The 19,193-nt window shown below is 41.0% G+C and overlaps 1 protein-coding gene across 1 annotated transcript; it reads right to left on the bottom strand.

The window, feature by feature from the left end:
• Window positions 1-1,857: 1,857 nt before the first annotated feature.
• SLC38A4 (solute carrier family 38 member 4) lies at window positions 1,858-18,319 on the bottom strand. Its single transcript, XM_009479337.2, has 15 exons — window positions 18,182-18,319; window positions 17,220-17,310; window positions 15,855-15,970; window positions 12,727-12,800; window positions 12,510-12,602; window positions 10,777-10,858; window positions 10,602-10,684; window positions 10,438-10,496; window positions 9,771-10,049; window positions 9,573-9,652; window positions 8,349-8,449; window positions 7,235-7,359; window positions 4,467-4,611; window positions 3,377-3,474; window positions 1,858-1,959 (listed from the first exon to the last, which is right to left on the bottom strand). The coding sequence occupies exons 1-15, from the start codon at window positions 18,298-18,300 to the stop codon at window positions 1,858-1,860; spliced, it is 1,647 nt and encodes a 548-aa protein (XP_009477612.1). The 5' UTR covers window positions 18,301-18,319.
• Between the last annotated feature and the right edge of the window lie 874 nt (window positions 18,320-19,193).

Genomic DNA, 19,193 nt, shown 5'->3' on the forward strand with positions numbered 1-19,193 from the left:
CAGTATATTAGGGATACAGTACTCAAGTGAGCATAAAATACTGCTCAGAAACATAGCAGTTGGCATGGAATATATATTTGATATGCTTTTCCAGTTAGCCTGTAAGTAGACGCACAGTTATACACACACACGCTGAATTTTGTGCGAAGCTGATGGGTGAGCAGAGTCAACTTTTGCGTGCTTTATGGCTTTCTGAGTTCACAGGTGTGTACTCAACAGATTTCTAAGTTGGAAAATGAATACTCAGTTGCATGAGCCTGGATTTGTGTAAGCGTGTTAAAGCCAACAGTCGCACCCTCCCACTCATTCCGTCTGCTATGGAATTAACATGACTTCTCTGACTATTTTTCCCTGGTGTGTACAGAGAGCATATGTAGTGGGTACGCCATAGCATAGACAAAATCACAGTCTGGAGGGTACTGAGTGTTAATTAAACATCCAAATAACACAGGACTTAACCCCTTTTTTTTTTCTGTCTTGCACAGCTGCATATCACGATACACTTGAGATTGTCAGTAATGTCTTTTCCTTTGCATAGCTTAATTATGTAGGTTGTTGAATGCTAGCATATGCATAGACAAGCTAACGTACAGCAACAGAGCAAGTTACCCAAATTTGTGGTTTACAATGGTAATACAGAACTTTGACGCACGTGTTAAAAATTCTAAAGAGGAAAACATCTTGCAATTTATTGTAACATAAGTAGTAAACATCTGAATGTGTTTTTACACAGGTAACAGTTAGGTCTTGCTACAGGTATATTTCAAACACTGCTGAATAAAAATGAACCTTTTACAAACCCACCAATCCAATATGTTTTCTTCAAAACAATATTAAGTGTGTGGCTATGAAAACAGAGTGACACATAAAAAAATTGTCAAAAATCATTTACCACAGGGTAACATTTTTATAACTAGAGGAAAAAAAATTATGTACATAAATACATATATTTTTATATATAGCAAATTACAGTTTCCTGCACTGAACTTTTATCAAATACACAAGTACTGAACAATACTGGATAGGGTGCTTTGCCACACCTTGTGGTCTCCTTAAATTCCCGTGAGAATGGAAGACAAGTTTCTATGGAGGATACAACTTGTTCAGTGATGCAAGCTCACACAAGAATTAAAAAAGTAAAGAAAACCAAAAAAACCCACAGCAGAAATGCCTGACATTTCCAGGCACAGGCATCTTTAACAACAAAATGCGAATGCTCAACTGTTCTTCAAGCACACCCCCCCAGCACAGTCTGTGCCGGCGAGCTTTATTTTGTACAACAGCGGTCACCTGCCAAGGTGGCAATTTGGGCAACAAATCTGATGCTCGGCTTTGTCCACAGGCTTGTCAAAGCCATCACCTTTCTGATAGACAGATTGGTAGGGAGCAGTCACCTTTCAGATCCCCTACAGAAATGGTACCCTTTCACTTGGAGCTGGGCAGCCAGTCCCACGAGCCTCAGATAGAAAACAAGGCACTAGCTGGTTTTCTGGCCATTACCTTTCTAGGGCTCTAGGGACTGTGGTTATTAGCATGATGGGAGAGGTTGAAAAGGGTGACACCAAGCCATTTTTGAGGACTATGTACACAGTTATTTTGGTTTTAAAAACAGAAAGCATCCACACCACACATTTCATTTAACCTGGCCAGAAATGCTAAGCTCAGGTTCCTAATGCATAAATAACGATCCTTAGTGAAAAGGATGATGTAGACTCCATTGGGTTTTAGTGACCTTACCAGAAACTGTCTTCAAAATACTGCAGTTACTAGCTAGGAATAACAGTCCTGTTTAGGTGTCCTTTGGAGCACACAATACAAATATTTATGGTATAAAAAGCCCTCGGTGGTCTCCACAGGTTAGTGATGTCTGGCAGTTGAGGGATTGTAAATCCAGTCCATTACAATAAGAGTCATACTCACAATCATGAAGATTATGCCAAGTATGAGAAAAAGTAGAGCCTGCAATTGGAAAATGAAATTGTATTAATAAAGCAAGTGACTGAGCAGACTGTAGTTCACAGACTGTCCCACTGGAACAGCATTTATATAACTTCCAGAGCCTGAGTTTGGGTCATTTTTTGTGGCCCAAGTAACATCATACAGGGCTAAATGAATCAAAGTTAGTCTTGTGTGAATTTCAGTCCAAGAGAGCCAGGCTTTACAAGACTAGACCTGAAAAAAACCCACTTCATTATTATGAACAATAATACAAAATATAACAGAGGAACAGTTTTTTCTTTAAACCTGACCAATTTTTAATTAATGATCATTGTCTCTGATATCAAGAACAGCTTCAGAGTTAATCCTTTTCACCGTTATTAGACAAACAGGTAAGCCTATCTGCCTTCTCTGATGGCATTTCTGTATATATTCAAGTGTTCAGATGCTTACATTCCCCCTTTGCTTTAGCAGGGCTTTAGTTTACTGTAATCTGTCCACACTTAACAATATTCTACCTCGCAACACAAAGATAAATATTGTGTGTGATCTCAGTGCAGGGTGTGAAATTCTAGATGTGCCTAACCCACAGCAACATGAAGAATGAACAGAGACATGAACAAATATTCACAGTCTCTCTAAAACAGCAGCTCCAAAAGTCATTCTCAGAAGTCATTTGATGATAACAAACCTTTTCTTTTATACTTGCAGTATGCATCAGTTGAACTTCCACCTCCATGTTTTTTGTGAACATGTATATAGATGTACTTCTGTTTATGTTATGTGCCTGCATATGTATTTCATCAATAACATTTCTGATTAAATTTTCAAAGGACACTTCCTTGTTGATATTGTTAAATGTGCAGATAGCTATTGATATTCAGGATGAAAGGTACTGCTATGGCACTCCAGCACGACATATAAACACATACTGTGTATAAATGATAGACCTTCATATATGTCTCCTGTAGGCGTATAGATCTATCTCAGTGGGGAACTCACTATTACTTAATTATCTCTGCAGTACAGCTTCCTTCTTAACCTTGACCTCAAATCTTCCTGTTAATCCACAGCTGGCTTTCTAACATGAACCAATAGCTCCTTATACACTGTCTAGGTGTTATTTATATAAGTGCAGGTGTTAACTAGAGCTTAGATTGGATTAAATAAATGCCTCTTTCTAGTGATTTAAGACACAATTTAACCTAGACTCTTACTGTTGTGTATTAGTAGCAGTAGGGTGCTAAAGGCTTTGCCTTGTGAAACCTCGTTCTCCACACTAAGGTGAATTGCGTTGCCCGACCTGTATTTTGAGTGAGACACTACCATTTGTGATCAGCTGCCGGGTGTTGCACGTCACAGGGCTGAGTGTTTGTGACCAGTGGAAAGCACACCCCCCCCCCATCCTTCCTTTTGCAATTGCTGCCAGCTCCCTTACCCCAATCTTCTGGGGAGACCTCAGGGGCTCCTTCTCAACGAGCCGCAGGTAGAAGGCAGCAGGGAGGATGAAAATCAGCATCGTAGCAGAAGAGGCACCTGGAAGAGAAAGCAGAGCTGAGTACTGTGCCATCTGACACATAAGCAACGTGGTGCACCTGCAAAAGAGAGCATGTGGGGAGGCAGCTCTTCTTCCAAGCCCAGCTGCACAAGGGGCTCTCTCCGTACACCGCATTCATGCAGAGCTGTAGGTGTCCAAACACTTATGTGAGTGCTCAGGGCCCGAAAAGGCACTCGTTGCCAAGAGGATTTTTTCAAACCAGTGTGACTGCCTGTGATACGGATGTCTGCATGTGAACTGGTCAAGTGGGGACAAACAGGCACTCCCAGGGCATGATGACCCTGGAAAGCAGGTGTTGAAAACAGGGTGGATGAGCTCTGCACTGGAAGTGCCTACTCCTCTCCTTTCAGCAGAGCCCAGCACGGTGGCCCAGGTGTAAAAGCCAGGGGGGTGCAAACCAACTGCTTGCGTGGAGTATAAAATACGAAAAAGGCAGAAACCCCATGGAGGTATTTGTCTCAAAGGCATCTCCATCCCCGAGGCTTCAAGCAGCTCAGAGCATTAGAGGCTCTTCATGGACCTCTTTGGTCAGAGGCCAAAAGTGACCAAAAGAAAGAGGTAAGGAGAGAACTGTGAACGTCAAAAGAAATGTCTCACTTTTCTCCTTTTTCTAACATCACAGTTTGGAAATAAGTACATTTTGTCCAGGCTGTAGATGCTTGAAAACCAAAGGTGATTTCCCTCTCCCCCACAAGCACTAAATGCCCTTTTTGTGAAAATGGGAATTCCTTACCAGTTTTTATACTGGGATTATTGGATTCCTTATGACTCATGCAAGGTAGCAATGAAGTAGGGTAGCATTTAACTTTGTCTGTCAGCTGTTTGGGAATTTTTATTTCCCTTTTAACTTTAATCTGTGTTTATATTACTCTACTGCTAAGACCCAAACTGAGACTGTCATTCAGTCCATGAATGTAAATATGTTGTGAAAAGGATTAACAGAGTAAACAAAAATATTTATGAAACCTACCAATAAATCCAAAGATGTCTTTAATAGTCGGGACAAAAATTACAAGCAGGTTATTTAAAGCAAGAATTACTGCTGCAGTCAGGAAATGTCTTATCCAGCTGAATGGCCTTTTGGGAAACAGCAATGCACTGATAGATGAACGGATCTGTAAGATGAAAACCAGCAAGGAAAGTAAAACAGCAATTAATTTGTCTTTGCTTTTTGCTTTTTAAAATGATCTATGCTAGTTACTTTTCTGTGAGAAATTCTGACTGAAGAAATGTGTTTTCAGTCTTTGATTCCCTTAATGTAATCTCACTCTGATGTAGGTTTTTGGGAACTGGGTTCACAGTTTAATGCAGAAACTCAAATATTTGCAGTGTAGAAGAGAGTCAAGTAAATAGGGTGTAAAATCAGGGACATGAAATCTGTTCAACTGAAAGATGCTAATATCAGCACACCCCCCGCTTCCCCCCAAGAACCCCCCACTATGAATACTAATCAGCAGGCAAAAAATGCATGGGTGAAATATGAGTTGCTGTATTGCTGAACCTGATCCCTCTGAAAATCCCACAGGAGTTCTGTCATTTACTTCTGTGAGAGAAAGAGCAAGCTGTTGTTTTACTTCCATTAAATATATACATATACATATATATCTCTCTCAAAACAAAAGCATATTTTTCAATGCCGCTTGGAAATTATAAACCTAAAAGCTATTGCAGAGGATCCTTTTTGCTCTGCTGACTTTCTCACACAACACAGAGAGAGGTTTTTTTTTTCCATCAGCAAAGATGGTAAGTAGGAAAAAGGTCAACAACAAATCCCTTTGGTGGCAGGAGATAGTGTTACACTGAAGTACCATGATTAACTTAAAAGATTTTAAATGTAGAAGTTGAAAAAAAATGTTTTTACACTGAAAAAAGCTCAAAACCCACCCCTGTTTTGTTGTTTTAAAATAACAGATAACTGTTTCTGGATGAGTTTGGCAATTCAATAAATGTATGGAGTGCTGTCAGACTTGGAGCTCATCATTTGAAAACACAGCATGAAATTTGCATTTTATGTTTTTCAGGTTGATGTGAGCCAATATTAGGAAGAGGAAGACAGGTTGCAAAAATTTTGCCCAGTCCCTAAGTTGGTGTAAAACAGCTTTAATCCACCAAAGAACTGCTGCCTGCATTCCTGTTCACTTATTGTCAGCATCTTGTGCATTATTCCTGCTGTGACATTGTCCTTAAAATGAAGCTATCAAACTGAAGTTTTACAGTGACTAATGGTACATAGGTCTATGTTTAATTTTATTTTTTAGCAATGCAATGATTTTTTTTTTTTTTAAAGAATGAACTGACTACTTTAAGAAAGCACAAATATGGTAGTTCATTAAAAAAGTAGTTGATAGAACTATACTGCTTATTTGGACTAATTTGATCTGCTGAGCTGGCTGTCCTGATATAAAATTGTTTGATATGCTGGCTTGAAAACAAATGATATTTTCTTGGGATTTCTTTTAATAGAGCAGTTAGTGTTGTGGATGTAACTGCTAAGCCTTTGCCCACTATTCAGATATAAAATTGATTATACAGAAAGCTAGAAGTGCAAAATGCTACATCTGACAGATAGAGGCTTTTGTAATGCCCTTAGCTTGTTTTCCCATGAATAGTGATCAGTTAGTTAAGACTAATTTAAGCATTTAGACACGACATTTAAGACAGAGCACTGGAGCGCTCTGTAAGCTAGATGGACTGATTACTCTAGGTGCTTTATACCAGAACATTTTTTTTTTGTAGACAACCTTGAATCCCTGCTCTTAGGTATTTGTCAGCAAGCCTGGAAACAGTACCTACACAAAGCTCATGTTTTCCTCCCGAGCAACAGGACCCTGGGATTATTGCCCTCATCAGAGGGAAACACTACAGTGTGAGGCAGATTACTAGGAAGCAGCTGACAGCATGATGCTGGGCTTGTATGTGCCATACAAATGGCACACCAGCCTCCCAAAACTTACAGACTAGGATCAACTATTTTCTCCCCTGCTGCGTAGCAGCTCAGGTAAGGCATGAGGGACAGTTCTGTACATTCAGGAGCCCGGAGGTCTGCTCTTCAGGTGGGGGATTGGTCCCTGAGGAGGGCTGGTCCCCCTGCAGGGCGGTATATTTAGCTGTGCCTTTCTATCCCTGCTACTGTGGATGTTGTGTTTTTCCCTGTGAACAGCACCTAGAAGCTCCAAACTTTGCTCACACATCCGACTACGTGGCTGGGTCTTGACTGCATCTGTTTGCCTGGCACTTAGCTTCCTCCCCGTCCGTAGACGCAAGCATGTAAGATGTGCTCAGGGCCTCTGCCTCTCTACCTGAGCAGCCAGGTCTGGCAGTCCTGCACAGTGCATGGCCTGAGCTCCATGTGTCTTTCTTGAGTTTGGATGCTACAGTAGGTGCCTATGTCTGTATTAGGAAATCTTGTAGGTGGTTTCAGTACATCCCCAAGTCTTCAGTACTTCCACTGCTGCTCTGTTATATATAGTACAGAGAGAGCCAGAGAGAGCCAGGGCAGTTGTTCCTGATTTATTTCTGATTTATTTATAAAGACTGATTTATTTCAGTCTTTCAAAGTTTGCAGCCCTAACTACCTAAAGTCCTTGCTCTGGTCAAACTGCATATGAGAAAACAGACCTTCCCAAATGAAAACTCAGGCTTGCTTTTCCTCAATGTTAAGGACTGTCTGTGCTAAGCACATACAGTCAGCGTATACGGGCCAGCCCCAACTTCAGCTTCAGCAGCTGTGTTACTTACAGGGAAAAGGACAAGGGGCACGGTCAGGGTTACAGCCACCAGCACTGCCAGGCGAACTGACAGCAAAAGGGTGTCGAAGGTGTACACTTTGGTGTACGTATGGAGTAGCTCATCTTCAACTTCTCCTACGAAAAGGAAACAGAAAGGAGTTAAATCACTTAAGCACTATCTGCACATGCAAAAGAATCTTTATACTGCAGCCAGATGAGATTAGCTCTGGCCCAGCTGCTGTCATCAGATACATGTTATGGGCTAGGTATGAAAGAGGAATTTTCCCAGCATGACCAATACAAGTCCATCATTCAGAGACGATGAGGGTAATATAGCTCTGAGGTGATGCTTTGTATTCCACTATCTCAAATTACTTTCTCAATGTCATTAAGTGGACGTGGAACCTGAGGTAAAAATATTTTCTTTGATATGAAATAGGAACCAACTGACTGAACTGGGAACAGATCTCTCCACCTCCACCCAGGTGTCCCAGCTCTCGGACAGAGCCCTCTTGCCCCAGCGATAGAGAGCAGATTGTGCTGTGTCATTCACTTCTCTGCTGTAACGGAGGAACTAACGAGGTAAAAAGAGGTGGCGTTTGCATAAAATGGTGTGCTAATACAGGGGCTACTCTGTTTACCTACCGGTTAGTCTAGCTCATCCATATGTTTTTTACACTAGAATGATTTGCACCTGTTTTTCAGCATAGGTGAAGCTGCATTAGTGGTGTCAGAGCCAGGGTGAGTAGCACTTAATAGTGTCATGTAAAACTGTTGAGCACTAGAGTATTTTTAGTACGGCCACTCTTGGCCTTTGCCAAGAGCCAAGTTTACATCAGCTTGTTGTCCGAGTTCACAAAACCAAGAGATAAATGACTGGTCTCCCTAGTAGGTGCCCCTGAGTCTCTCATGGGTGAGGAACTTGTGGCCCGACAACTGACAACTGGGTAAGTCCCACCACTTACTCAGGAGGTTACATGCTACGTATTATGATTGAATAATGGTTACACCGGGATTCAGGCCCACAGAAAATACATGAGCACTTGAGCCTCAGTGTGATAAATCCGTCTCGCCTGCTTTAAAGTGAGAGGGAAAATTCTGCAGAGAACAGGGCTTTGACCTACCATAGAAGGTAAGATATCCAAAGAGGGCAGCCAGAAGATACATGACAAGCATGCCACTGATGGAGATGTTTGAGACATTCTGCATCCGCTTTCGGGAACGACTGAAGTAGGAGAAAAAGACAGTAGCAGTGCTATTCTTATAAAGCCTCTATTTGTACAAGAAGTACTCTGAAGAGTCATAGCTCTACTGACATCCCCTCACTGCCTAGTAAGTTTATAGCAACTATATTAGTTATACAGAACTCTTTACATGAAGCTTCGTAGCTCTATGCAGAACAGCACAGACTTATAAAAATGTGTTGAAACTCCATTTCTACTGCTTACTTAGTGACAACATATAAATGTGCCATGCTATTTTGTATGTCATTATTCATATACTATGAATCTGAAATGGTGTATTTTAAATAAAAAAAGGTGTGGCAACAATTACAGGGCTGGTAATAATAACACACAAGAGCTTTCAGTCAGCTCTATATGAACATACTCTTATATCTACGTAGGCCTGTTCTGCAGGTTCAAGAACCTCCTGCAGGTCAAATCCTTTCTTTATAAATCCTTTGGTTAAAGATTTGGAGTAAGAAAATCTTCAGCATATAGGACCTGGAAGCAGGTTCCCAAGTAATCTGAGAATTTTTATTTCTTCTGAGGTTAAACCTGCTGAAATAGGAGGTAATGGGTCTTGGCCTCCTTGAGTTTTGCAGCAAAACCTCCTGTAATGTAATTCTTGCTGTTGAACAAATGCATTTTCTTAGCCCTATTCAACTGTCAACTCTGTGCAGATTTAAGCAGGTGTATTTGATTTTTGATATTTGATAAGCAAACTAGTCTGGGTTAAGAACCTATGTATGCACCCCAAAAAATGGCGTCCCAAAAAACTTTAAGCAGCAGCTGACCCAGACACAGAACTCATTAAGATATTTTTAGAAACGAGAATTATCTGTTTCAGTGCAACCAAGTTCCCCAGTGTATTTCACATCATTTGAAGGACTGTCCAGATTCCTCCTTTCCTAAGTAAATATTGATCAATGCAGGTATCTGAACAGTGGTTTGCTGTCACCAGTATCTGACTATTAGGTCAAAGCAAAGCCGATATCTGCTTACTATGGAATGCAATAAATCATTAGCGGGTGGGTGTCTACACACGACCAATCAAGGCAGAAGACATAGAAAGTGATTTCTAGCTATGGTTAACTGGAAGTATGGGACAAAATTTAAGAACCTTACTCTTTCAGTTCACTGTATATTGGTAGCACCTCAGGGTGGCATACGAATGCAAATGCCAGGATGGGTATTGCATAGGCAGTCTGTAAAATAAAGCTCCCATTAGTAAGAATGGTCACTGCTGTACCTTGGACTTTTGGCAGGCAGCAGTTTAGCTGTGGTGTGAATGGCTAAAGACAAATTCTACAGAATCTCCCTTACCCGTGAGTTGAACACAAAGTATTTTGGCTGACACATGTCACTACTGTCGCTGTGTGCTTCATATTCTACACCACTTTTGGGGGAGGTATCTTTTGGCTCCTCAAGGCCCGGCAAGTTCCCAGCTGTGTTATCCATCATAAAATTCACACCAGAACCAAAAGACTCATTTGGTAACATGACCAGGTGCATTGGCACTGTGTTGTTGGTGGCGGTCCAGTTTTCAACCCCATGGTCCATGATGGGGAGAGGACAAGGTATTTGGGATTTCTTGAAGATTACCTACAAAAGAGTAGACAATGATGTCAGAAGAGTACCACCATATGAGATTACACTTACACCCATGATATGCCAACAGAAATGTAAACAGGTGCACAGACAACAGGGGAAAGGGTGGGAGCAAGAAACTGAGTGCTGTCACTTCTACTTCTCCTGCAAGTATTTGTTGTTACTCTTCCTCTGCTGTTCTGATTTATTTTTTATTCTCAAGTGTTGTTTTTTAGGCTGATCTTTTTTATTCTGTCTTCATTCAGTAATAGGCTTGTTGACTTGATTCACTTGCAGGTGCTATTCTAACATCCACATTAAATTGTAATGGTAAGAAATATAAGTGTCACACAGTTTACAGGCTCTGTATTTGCTTAGATACAATACACAAACAGTTACCTACCACACTGACAAAGAAAACCATGCAGGTCAGCGAAAAACCACTTGTATATCCAAGATAACCTGTAAAGCAAGAAAAAAAAAAACCAAACAAACCAGTTCAGCTACATATAAATTCACAGTCCTAGTAGAAATAAGAAATGAGGTTAAGTGGGGCATTAATCTTACCTAAACTCTTTAGAAGGGAGAGGGGAAGAATAATCCCAACTGTTACGAGTATGACAAGGTAGTTCCCATTTAGATACCATTCTCTAAAGAGGAGGAATAAAGAATAACAATCATTATCATTGACATCAAAGTGAAAAAATTTCATCTGAGGTTCAGGTTGGGCAAAGGTACTTACCCAGAACTCTCCTCAAGTTTCATAAATGCTCTGATCACTTCAGGAAGTTCATATTTAATAATAAAGAGGTAGCTTGACATTGCTGAAACAAACAAACAAACACTTTCAGAGAAAACAGTGTAGTTCCAACAAAAATAATTTGTTTTAAAAACCAGTAATGCTGCATGAAGAACATATTGTTTTGGGAAACCAGTTTTTGCTAAAATAGAGAAATGAGTTTTGTTCAAATAACAGTGTGACTAAATAGGTGGTATGTTCCCTTGATACTGTTATGAGCGTGTTCTGAATGGCATCTAGCATTCAGTATTAGAACACAATACAGTTATTACAGAATTAGCAACATGCTCAAATCACTGTTCTGATGAAATTTACACTCTTAACTTTTCATTTTGCTTTTCTGTTGTAAATGTTGGTTTTCCAATGGACACTGTCCATCCACATTCTGTAGCAACTTTAGTTGTTACTGCCTCTAAATCTCTTCATCGACTTTATCCCTTCTATTTTCAGCTTCTTTCTTCCAATACTCTACCCATATATAGAAAAAAGATATAAAGATACCAAGTTATCAAGATTCCTGATGGAAGGATGGACTTCTATATATCTTATGTAAATGTACTGCCTGAAGACATGCTTTTTTTCAGTTATTTTACGCTGGCCACAGAGAAGTCTCTGGAGGCCTATGGATCAATCTAGACAAGAGGCTGAAAACCACTGGTCTAGAGCAACAGCTATTCCTCTCTAACTTTTTCCTTCCTTCTCAGGAAGGAAGTGTACTTCCTGAATTCAACCACATTTCATATCCAGGCTTGAGGAAGGAAAGGAAGACCATGCAATAGGAACTTTTATGAACAAAATCAAAAAGTGTCTTGCAGTAGACATATGTGAACCACTCTGGGTAGAAAAGTTAACGATGGAGATTTGCGAAACATACCAAGTTCCAAGAGAGAGATCACAAAAAAATCTACATACATTTAATTGACCAACAATGCATTTAATTTATATTTCAACTACCTCTCCTTAAGTAACCTGTAAAAAATAACAAAATCCCCTGAGCTTTCAGATATGGTGTTCTCCAGTCTCCTAAAAGGCTTCTCCCAGGGTAGTAAAAGGAAATAAGTTTTGTTGCATGAAGGCACAGTCCTACACCTACTGCTTACATCGGTAAGTCAAGAGTCTCCTGTTCTAAGAGGATGGAGGTTACTTGGTAGATATTTCACAGGAAGTATCTGTGTGGATCAATACTTCCAACAATCACTCTTAAACACTCAACATCTTAGAGAGATCACAACCCAGCTGTCATTTCAAGGAGAAAATTCAGCTGGAAAATGAACTACTGAAAAGCCTTTCTTTTATGGAGAAGTCAGAACCATGTGCTTTTTCTTTTAGGTGGGATTCATCTTTTCCAAGTTGAGGCAGATGATGTCTAGTCTAAGCAGTACTCAGTGAAGAGAAATGGCCAACTCCTTGAGGACAGTCAGCCAAGCTATTTTAGCCATCACTGAAGGCTGGTCATGGTGAGATCCCAGGCAATTAGCTTTCACCAGACACTGAAGTGTCAGATAGCTGAAACAAGCAAGAAGAATTCCTCCTGCCCTTCCTTATTACAATATAGTGTGTACTGTACCTAGCTCATTTCTGATGCCTTTTAGCCTGACAGAGGAGAGAAACCACTTATGTTTTGCAGAAAAGCATTGGAAGTTAGAAAACTTCTTCTAAAAACCTTTGCCCCTTACCTCCAATGTTCTGCATTGTAACAGAAATGAAAACACCACACTTCCCAGGCCAGCCAAATGCCTTTTCTCCCAGTTTTTCATATATTAGTGATCCTGAAAAAAAAACAGAACAAAGAAGAAACATGGGCACTCCATTGGACACACTTGATGAATTGCATTCCAAGGTAAAATACATGCATGCAGCAGGACTCTGTCAGTCACAGCCTGATCCTCATACCTCCTTCTTTTGATGTCTTCAGTAAGAGGTGGACTGAGTAGAGCGACAGTATTGCTACACTGAGCAGCAGAACTCTGCAAGGCAAAACAGAAATCAGAATCAGGACATCAGAGACACTCAGTTAATTTGAATGCGTGCTTGCTCATTCTCATGAAGTTCAACGTGTAAATAGTTTTCAGCAAGTTTGTGCTTTAGATTGCCAGTGCTAAATGCAGACATAAGTGTCAACTGTAGCTTACTTGTGAATCCAGTTGCACCTTATACACTCCAGAAGCCCCTCAAGGCTTGTTTAAGTCCAGGTAGGTGCAAATTTTGTTATTCCACAAGGACAGAATCTTACAACTTAACAAGACCCTACTAAAGTAAACAGATTTCTATGCAAGTGTCAGGTCTTGGGTCTTTTACCTGCTCACTGACCTCTCTTTTCAATCTCTCTCCTTCCTCAGAGCTATCAAAAAAAAAAAAAACCAAACCAACCCCAAACCATGATTGTGACTTCACTGCCAGCTCCTTGCTAGTCACTGCTTTTGACTTCTGCCATGTCGTTGTGGAGTTGTGGAGTTTAACTTGAGATGCTTATTTTGCAAAGTACATTAGAAATCTTGCATAATGCTAAAGCGTGGCATGACACTGGCAAACCTGCTCTTGGGAGCACTTGCAGCATACCCTTCTAGCCTAGTCTGCTTGAAGGTGCTAGTGCCTGAATTTGTTAATTCTGATTACTGCTATGTTCCTTCCACACAACACTTGCATCCTGTGAACTGCTGGTGAAAAATGTAGCTTTGTATGACATTTTCAGGGCACAACACCATGGGCAGCATATCTTATCACCATAACCGTCTTGTCATCAGCCTGCACAAGTGTTGGTGCAGAAGGGTATGCGATGATAACATGACAGAGCTAGGAAATATCAATGTGCCTTACTCCATGGCTGAACAGGAAGTTGTGCCCACATTTTCCACTCCACTGAATACGCAGTTTGGTATAGATACAGGAGACACTGACAGCCAAGTTCATAAAAGAGTTACAGTCTAAGAAGAGACACAGGCCCTGGGGCCAGGTGATGGCCACCAGACCGCCACTTTTCTCTCAAGTTTAGCTCTCCAAGAGAGACAGACAACGCTACAGACTTCATGTAAGCAGGGCCATCTCCTGTGCTGTGGGCTTGTGCAATATGGTAAGGGGGGATTGTGTCTGAGCTTGCAGTGTATCCTGCCAAGATGGCATCCTTCTTGATCAGGGACACCCATGCAGCTGCTATTCAGAGACATGACCTCTGTTTCCTGATGCATGAGGTGTGGTAAACCAAAGCCATCCTGGTTGCACTTGCTAGATCACACCAGGCAGAAGAAGAGACGCTGTGATGTGTGCTCCGTACCATTGAAAACCTCCCCCATGGGAGAGGAGGATGTAATGGGAACTTCTGGAGAGCTTCTGAGTTTTAGGAGCCCTCCTTCTGCCTTCACCCTGTAGAACACCTTCCAGCACGAGAGCACTTGGGCAACATGAGAACAGTAAACTACAAAAATTTAGATCATAATGCAAGCATCATCTAAATGAGAATTAATGTCCAGCAGTTCCACTTAGTAGATGGGATTTTTCTGTCCCGTTAACACTAACATCATGATCTGTGAAAACAGAGGAACCTTTGGCAAGTGGATGCATGCCATGGGGGTAACAATATCCCCACAGAGTTCTGTATTTTTAAATAAAACTCCTTCCTCTACCAGAAGGGAGAATGTTCTCATGCAGAAAGTATGGAAGTATGACAGAAAAGAAAATGAGCTGTGGGGTGGAGACATCCTTGTTTTTGCTGAATAAGACTCTATAGGGTTGCTTTAGCATTACTCCTTGCTTTAGCACTGCCAACAGAGCTAATGTCATTAGGCTCATATCAGATTTTTTTTAGCCACTTGTGTGAATAAACAGAGCCTTAAAAATAAAGATACTACAAAGGTAATTTTTTTTTCTCCCCTAGCGAGGCTTGATGTATCAGTTTTCTTTCCAGTGATAATTTATGGCCATACTAGTAAGCACAAGTGCTCAAAGAAAGTTGAAGACCGCCCCCCCCCCCCCCCCCCCCCCCGTGTTTCTAATGCAGTCAATTTTAGAGCTGCCTTCCATTTTTGTATCTGCAAATACTATACCTAAAATATTTGAGTGCAGGTGCTGGGAAGTACTTATCCAGGACAGCATTTGCATCTACAATTAATTTTCGGTTAAAAATTCTACTGGCAAAACAGGTGTTTCTTAGCAACAGGAAGCTACATGTAGCATTTAAAATGCTGTTGCTGTCGTAGTTACACAATCTCCAGAAGAAAGAAGCCGTATAAAGATAGCCATGCAACCTGATTTAAAGGCTTGTTAGATTTCAGTAATGTAAAACAATGGCCTATTGTCATACAGTACTGTCATGCTTTATTCTAGCCTCATGGGGGATTAAAATTAAAGCTTCGGTTAAAATTAAAACCAGTTGTTAAAAAAAAGAAAACCAACTTTTTTTTTTTTTGTACAGTCTCTCTCATTTTACAAAGTTATCCATAGATTAAAAAAATTCACATGGCTGTTACTGTCTATCAAAACTCATTTTGTATAGATACTGTATGTCAGCCACATACCATTGCTGTCATCTGTGCACACTGAGTACAAATAGACTTGAAGGAGCAACATTAAATCTGAATAAATCTATGAATGTCTTTGCATTCAAAGCATGCTGCTATTTCAGACTTGTATCGAATATTCTTCTTCCATTTCTACATAGTGATTAGATAGCTGGGATGATGTAAATGTATACTTTATGGGTGATTTATTTCCCTTGTTGAATTCCCATACTGAACCAGCAAGATTGCTGTTGTTATTTTAGGATCAGTATACTGTTCTTCCCCTCTGGTTTTTGACTGCATAGTATCAATTCACAGTTGTGTTCCTGACACAAAACAAGGTTAAAAAAAAAAATGGTTTGTCAGCAGTGGACGGTTCCTTGTGGTGCAGCTAAAATGTTTTCATTACAGATGATCTTACAAAACTTTTCAGCTAACAAAACAAGCTTAACATACCTCTCTAACCACAAAAACTTTAGCTCCAGCTCACTGCTTATATTCTATTTGCTTTTCTTTCTATCTACTTACATGAAAATGATAATTCCCGTGTTGGCCATGGCATAGGAGAGCCCTAAGATGCCACTGCCCATAATGGCGTTGCTGAGGTTGAACGAGGACATTCCAAAGGAAGCTCTGCCCCGGTGCTGTTGGGAGCAAGAACAGAAAATGGCAATTAATTTGCATTTTACTGAGCACAGCAGACTAATTGTCCTCATTGCTGGTGTTCCCTCCTTCATCTCTTGATCCTTAGAGGTGGAGCCTTGTCAAGGTTCCTGAGCACACAGGTTCTTGCCAACTTAAGAAGTCTTTTTACTCCCAAAACCAGCTGTGCTAGTAGGCATTTGCCTCTTGCCACTCTCCCCTTGTCTCGGCAGGAAGGAGGGCTACATCCCTGACAGCCGACGGAAGTGACATAGCCACAACTGGCTGTGTTGGCCAGCCTCTATAGAAATACATGCTGTTATCTAACAGATTTCCCAACTATTGATTTAAAAAATTCAGATTTTTTTTTAAATTAATCCAACTGATTATTGAATTTTTCTCCAAGTAGGATGTGCTTCTTTCTTTGAGGAACTAAAAGCGTGTCTAGGGGAGAAAAGAAGGAAGTGCTGTGTGGCTTGGGATGGAGGCAGGAGAGTGGGAGAGGACAAAAAACTAGGAGAGTGGGGATGGTGTGTGAGGGAGTCACATCTGCCACAAAATGGACAGGGAAGGGAGGGGTATTTGGCTTTTAATTTTAGCTTGCAATCACAAATAATAGTTTTTGGTTTTATTTGAACAATCCTAATAAAACCTGTAACATGACCAATAAACCAATGCCTTTCTTTGCATCAAGTTCAGGAAAACTTTGAATAATGCTAAATCCTGAGCAGAGAGATACCCACAAGCACACCCTAGGAACCGGTGCTGTGCTTCCATTTGCACATGGAGTTGCCTAATAATCATGCTGAGCATGTAATGCTCAGCACTGTAAAGCCAAACACGAATGTCCCTTCTTTAAAGGGATGTGGATTCATTTACACTGGTGCTGGAAACAATACAAGCATGCACGCTCTAAGGCCCAGCTCTACCTTGATATAGTCTCCTGTCAGAAATATGGGTGCAGACCCACCCCTGGCTGAACACCTTGAGTGAGAAGACAAGGGTGCTACTGAGGTCCAAGTATGATCTGAGGAATTTTTCTGATTACTTGTGAAGGGAAAGACCCAGTTTTACTTGCAAGACAACAGAAAGGGTTTGCTGCATTAACTCTTAGAAAATGTGTTTACTCCTCCAAAGCCAATATTATGCTGATCAAGCTCCAGAGTAACTTTGTTTACTGAAACTTTTGGAAAAAGATTCAGGTCATTAAGATTTACTTTGTAATTATCCTTAAAAATGAATAAAACTTACATATTCTTCATTATATTCTTCCAGCTTCTTTTTATCCAGATATCCATTTGTAAGGAACTTCTGACTTTCTGCATCATCAGTAGCAAATGGACTGAACACAAAGAAAAATAAGAAAATATGAGATAAAGCTTATGACACACATTATGTTCAAGCAGTGCCTTTTGTCATTAGTGGAAACTTTCCTTTGACATTGCAATGAATATTTAAAAATCCTTCAGAAAAAACCCTCTTTTCTCCTGTAAGATTCTCATGTCCAATGGCATGTTTAATAGGTCTTTGCTTTGCCTTGGAATTTAGTTTTAAAACCAGTAATCTTCAAATTATATCCGATTGCAGATGTTGGAAAGTAACAATTCCTTACTGCCAGCAATGTGCTAAAGCTGAGCACGTACTTCACATCCGAGGAATAAAGTGCCTTGCAACTGCCCCGTTGCAGATGCATACTGGGGGGTTCAGGAGGCTGGTGGCTGGTTTTGAGATGTCTTTCTCACGCTACCCAGCCGCTGGTGCTATGGTGGGTCCTGCTGGCGATGCCTGCAGGTGGGCTGTGCCTGTGGGAGCACTGAGCCGCTGCCCTCCGCACCCTGCCCTGGAAAGCGTTTGCCTTCTCAGCGTGCTCAGGTTGCACTGCCCCGAGAGCGTATTAATTTACACGTGTACTCTCTGACTGGAGTGGTTGGAAATTGCCAAGTGGGTGTTCGGGGCTGGGAGCCTGCAGAGGTCACTCCAGGTGGTGGCCGGCAAGGGGGGACCCGGGCTGCCCCTGCTGTGCTGGGCACAGCATCCTCTGGGGTGCAGAGCAGGGAGGGTCGGTGCTGTGGGAAACGCTAGCTGAACAATCACCCTAATTTCAGTGTATTACCTAGGGAAACGTGTTGAGTCCCAGATGCCGTTAGTGAAGCTTGTTTTTTGATTACTGCTTTCTAGCCTTAACAGAACAGCCTTCCCGTTTAAATGCTCACCTCCTAATTGCAGCCTTTTCCGAATCAACCAGCTCCGTGTAGTTGTCTTCGAGGCTTTCCCCACTGTTGCTCTGATCATCGAGTTCGATGTTGACTTTTTGCAGCTCCATGCGATCCATTAGAGCGGTCAGCGCTTTCCAGCACACACTCACTTCTTCAGGGTAAACAGCACCGCGCCGTCTGCTTGCGGGTCCTCTCTACCATGCGGGGACTGCCAGAACACTCTGTTCTGCAAACAAAACACAACAAAACTCATTAGAGTTTTTCTCAAATTAGATAAACCAGTGTGAATCGTTGGGCTTGTGTTTGCTCTTTGTAATAGCATTAAGAGGGGAAACCGTTGCAAACTGGGAAAATTCTGGGCAAGCATAATGTCCCTTTATATGCCAGCGCTTGGCCCTTCTGTCTCCCTTCAAACGGTAAAGAGTGCAGGGACCAATGGATGCACAGTGGATGTCCAGCATCTAGCAAAGTTACAAAGCCAGCAGAAAATAATTTAGAATAGAATGCAATAGAATAGAACAGAACTTTTCAGAATTTCTTGAACTACTGCTTTTGAATTTCTAGGGGATGGTGTTGTGGAAGTGCTTGCTGTTAGAAATGGAGTATATCAGGGATTTCCTACCACTGCTTCAAAAAGTACATACTCTTAAGGGTAATGCTCAGTGTTTTGAATCATTTGTTGTAAGATTAATGTTGTCACAGATTTTATTTTTTTTAAGATTTGTTCCATTCACTGGGATCCGAGAGGTGAGCATCTCTGTATGATCACTTCTTTGGTAATTAAAAGGTTTAATTCTGATATAGCAGTTTCTGGTTTTCAGTATATCTGTGTTTAATTCTTGTCCCATGACTAGAAGCTCTGTCTCACACAGGATTATTACAAGGATATAAGACTGACTGTCTTTACCTTTGTTAGAAAAATTCCTGCCTTTTAAAAATCATATGAATAAATGCTCAACTCTATTTCCATATGGACCAAAGGAAACTGTACAAACCAAAGATACAAAGA

Source organism: Pelecanus crispus, chromosome 1 (assembly GCF_030463565.1).
Source record: "Pelecanus crispus isolate bPelCri1 chromosome 1, bPelCri1.pri, whole genome shotgun sequence".
NCBI lineage: Eukaryota > Metazoa > Chordata > Aves > Pelecaniformes > Pelecanidae > Pelecanus > Pelecanus crispus.

Bases quoted from the DNA above. Each gene is read 5' to 3' on its own strand.
- SLC38A4 (XM_009479337.2), bottom strand. From the start codon at position 18,300: ATGGATCGCATGGAGCTGCAAAAAGTCAACATCGAACTCGATGATCAG. The intron at 15,971-17,219 runs GTAAGTTTTATT...TGCTCCCAACAG, and splicing joins AAGAATATAATGAAGAATAT to CACCGGGGCAGAGCTTCCTT. The intron at 10,050-10,437 runs GTAGGTAACTGT...ACTCTTTTGTAG, and splicing joins TGGTTTTCTTTGTCAGTGTG to GTAATCTTCAAGAAATCCCA.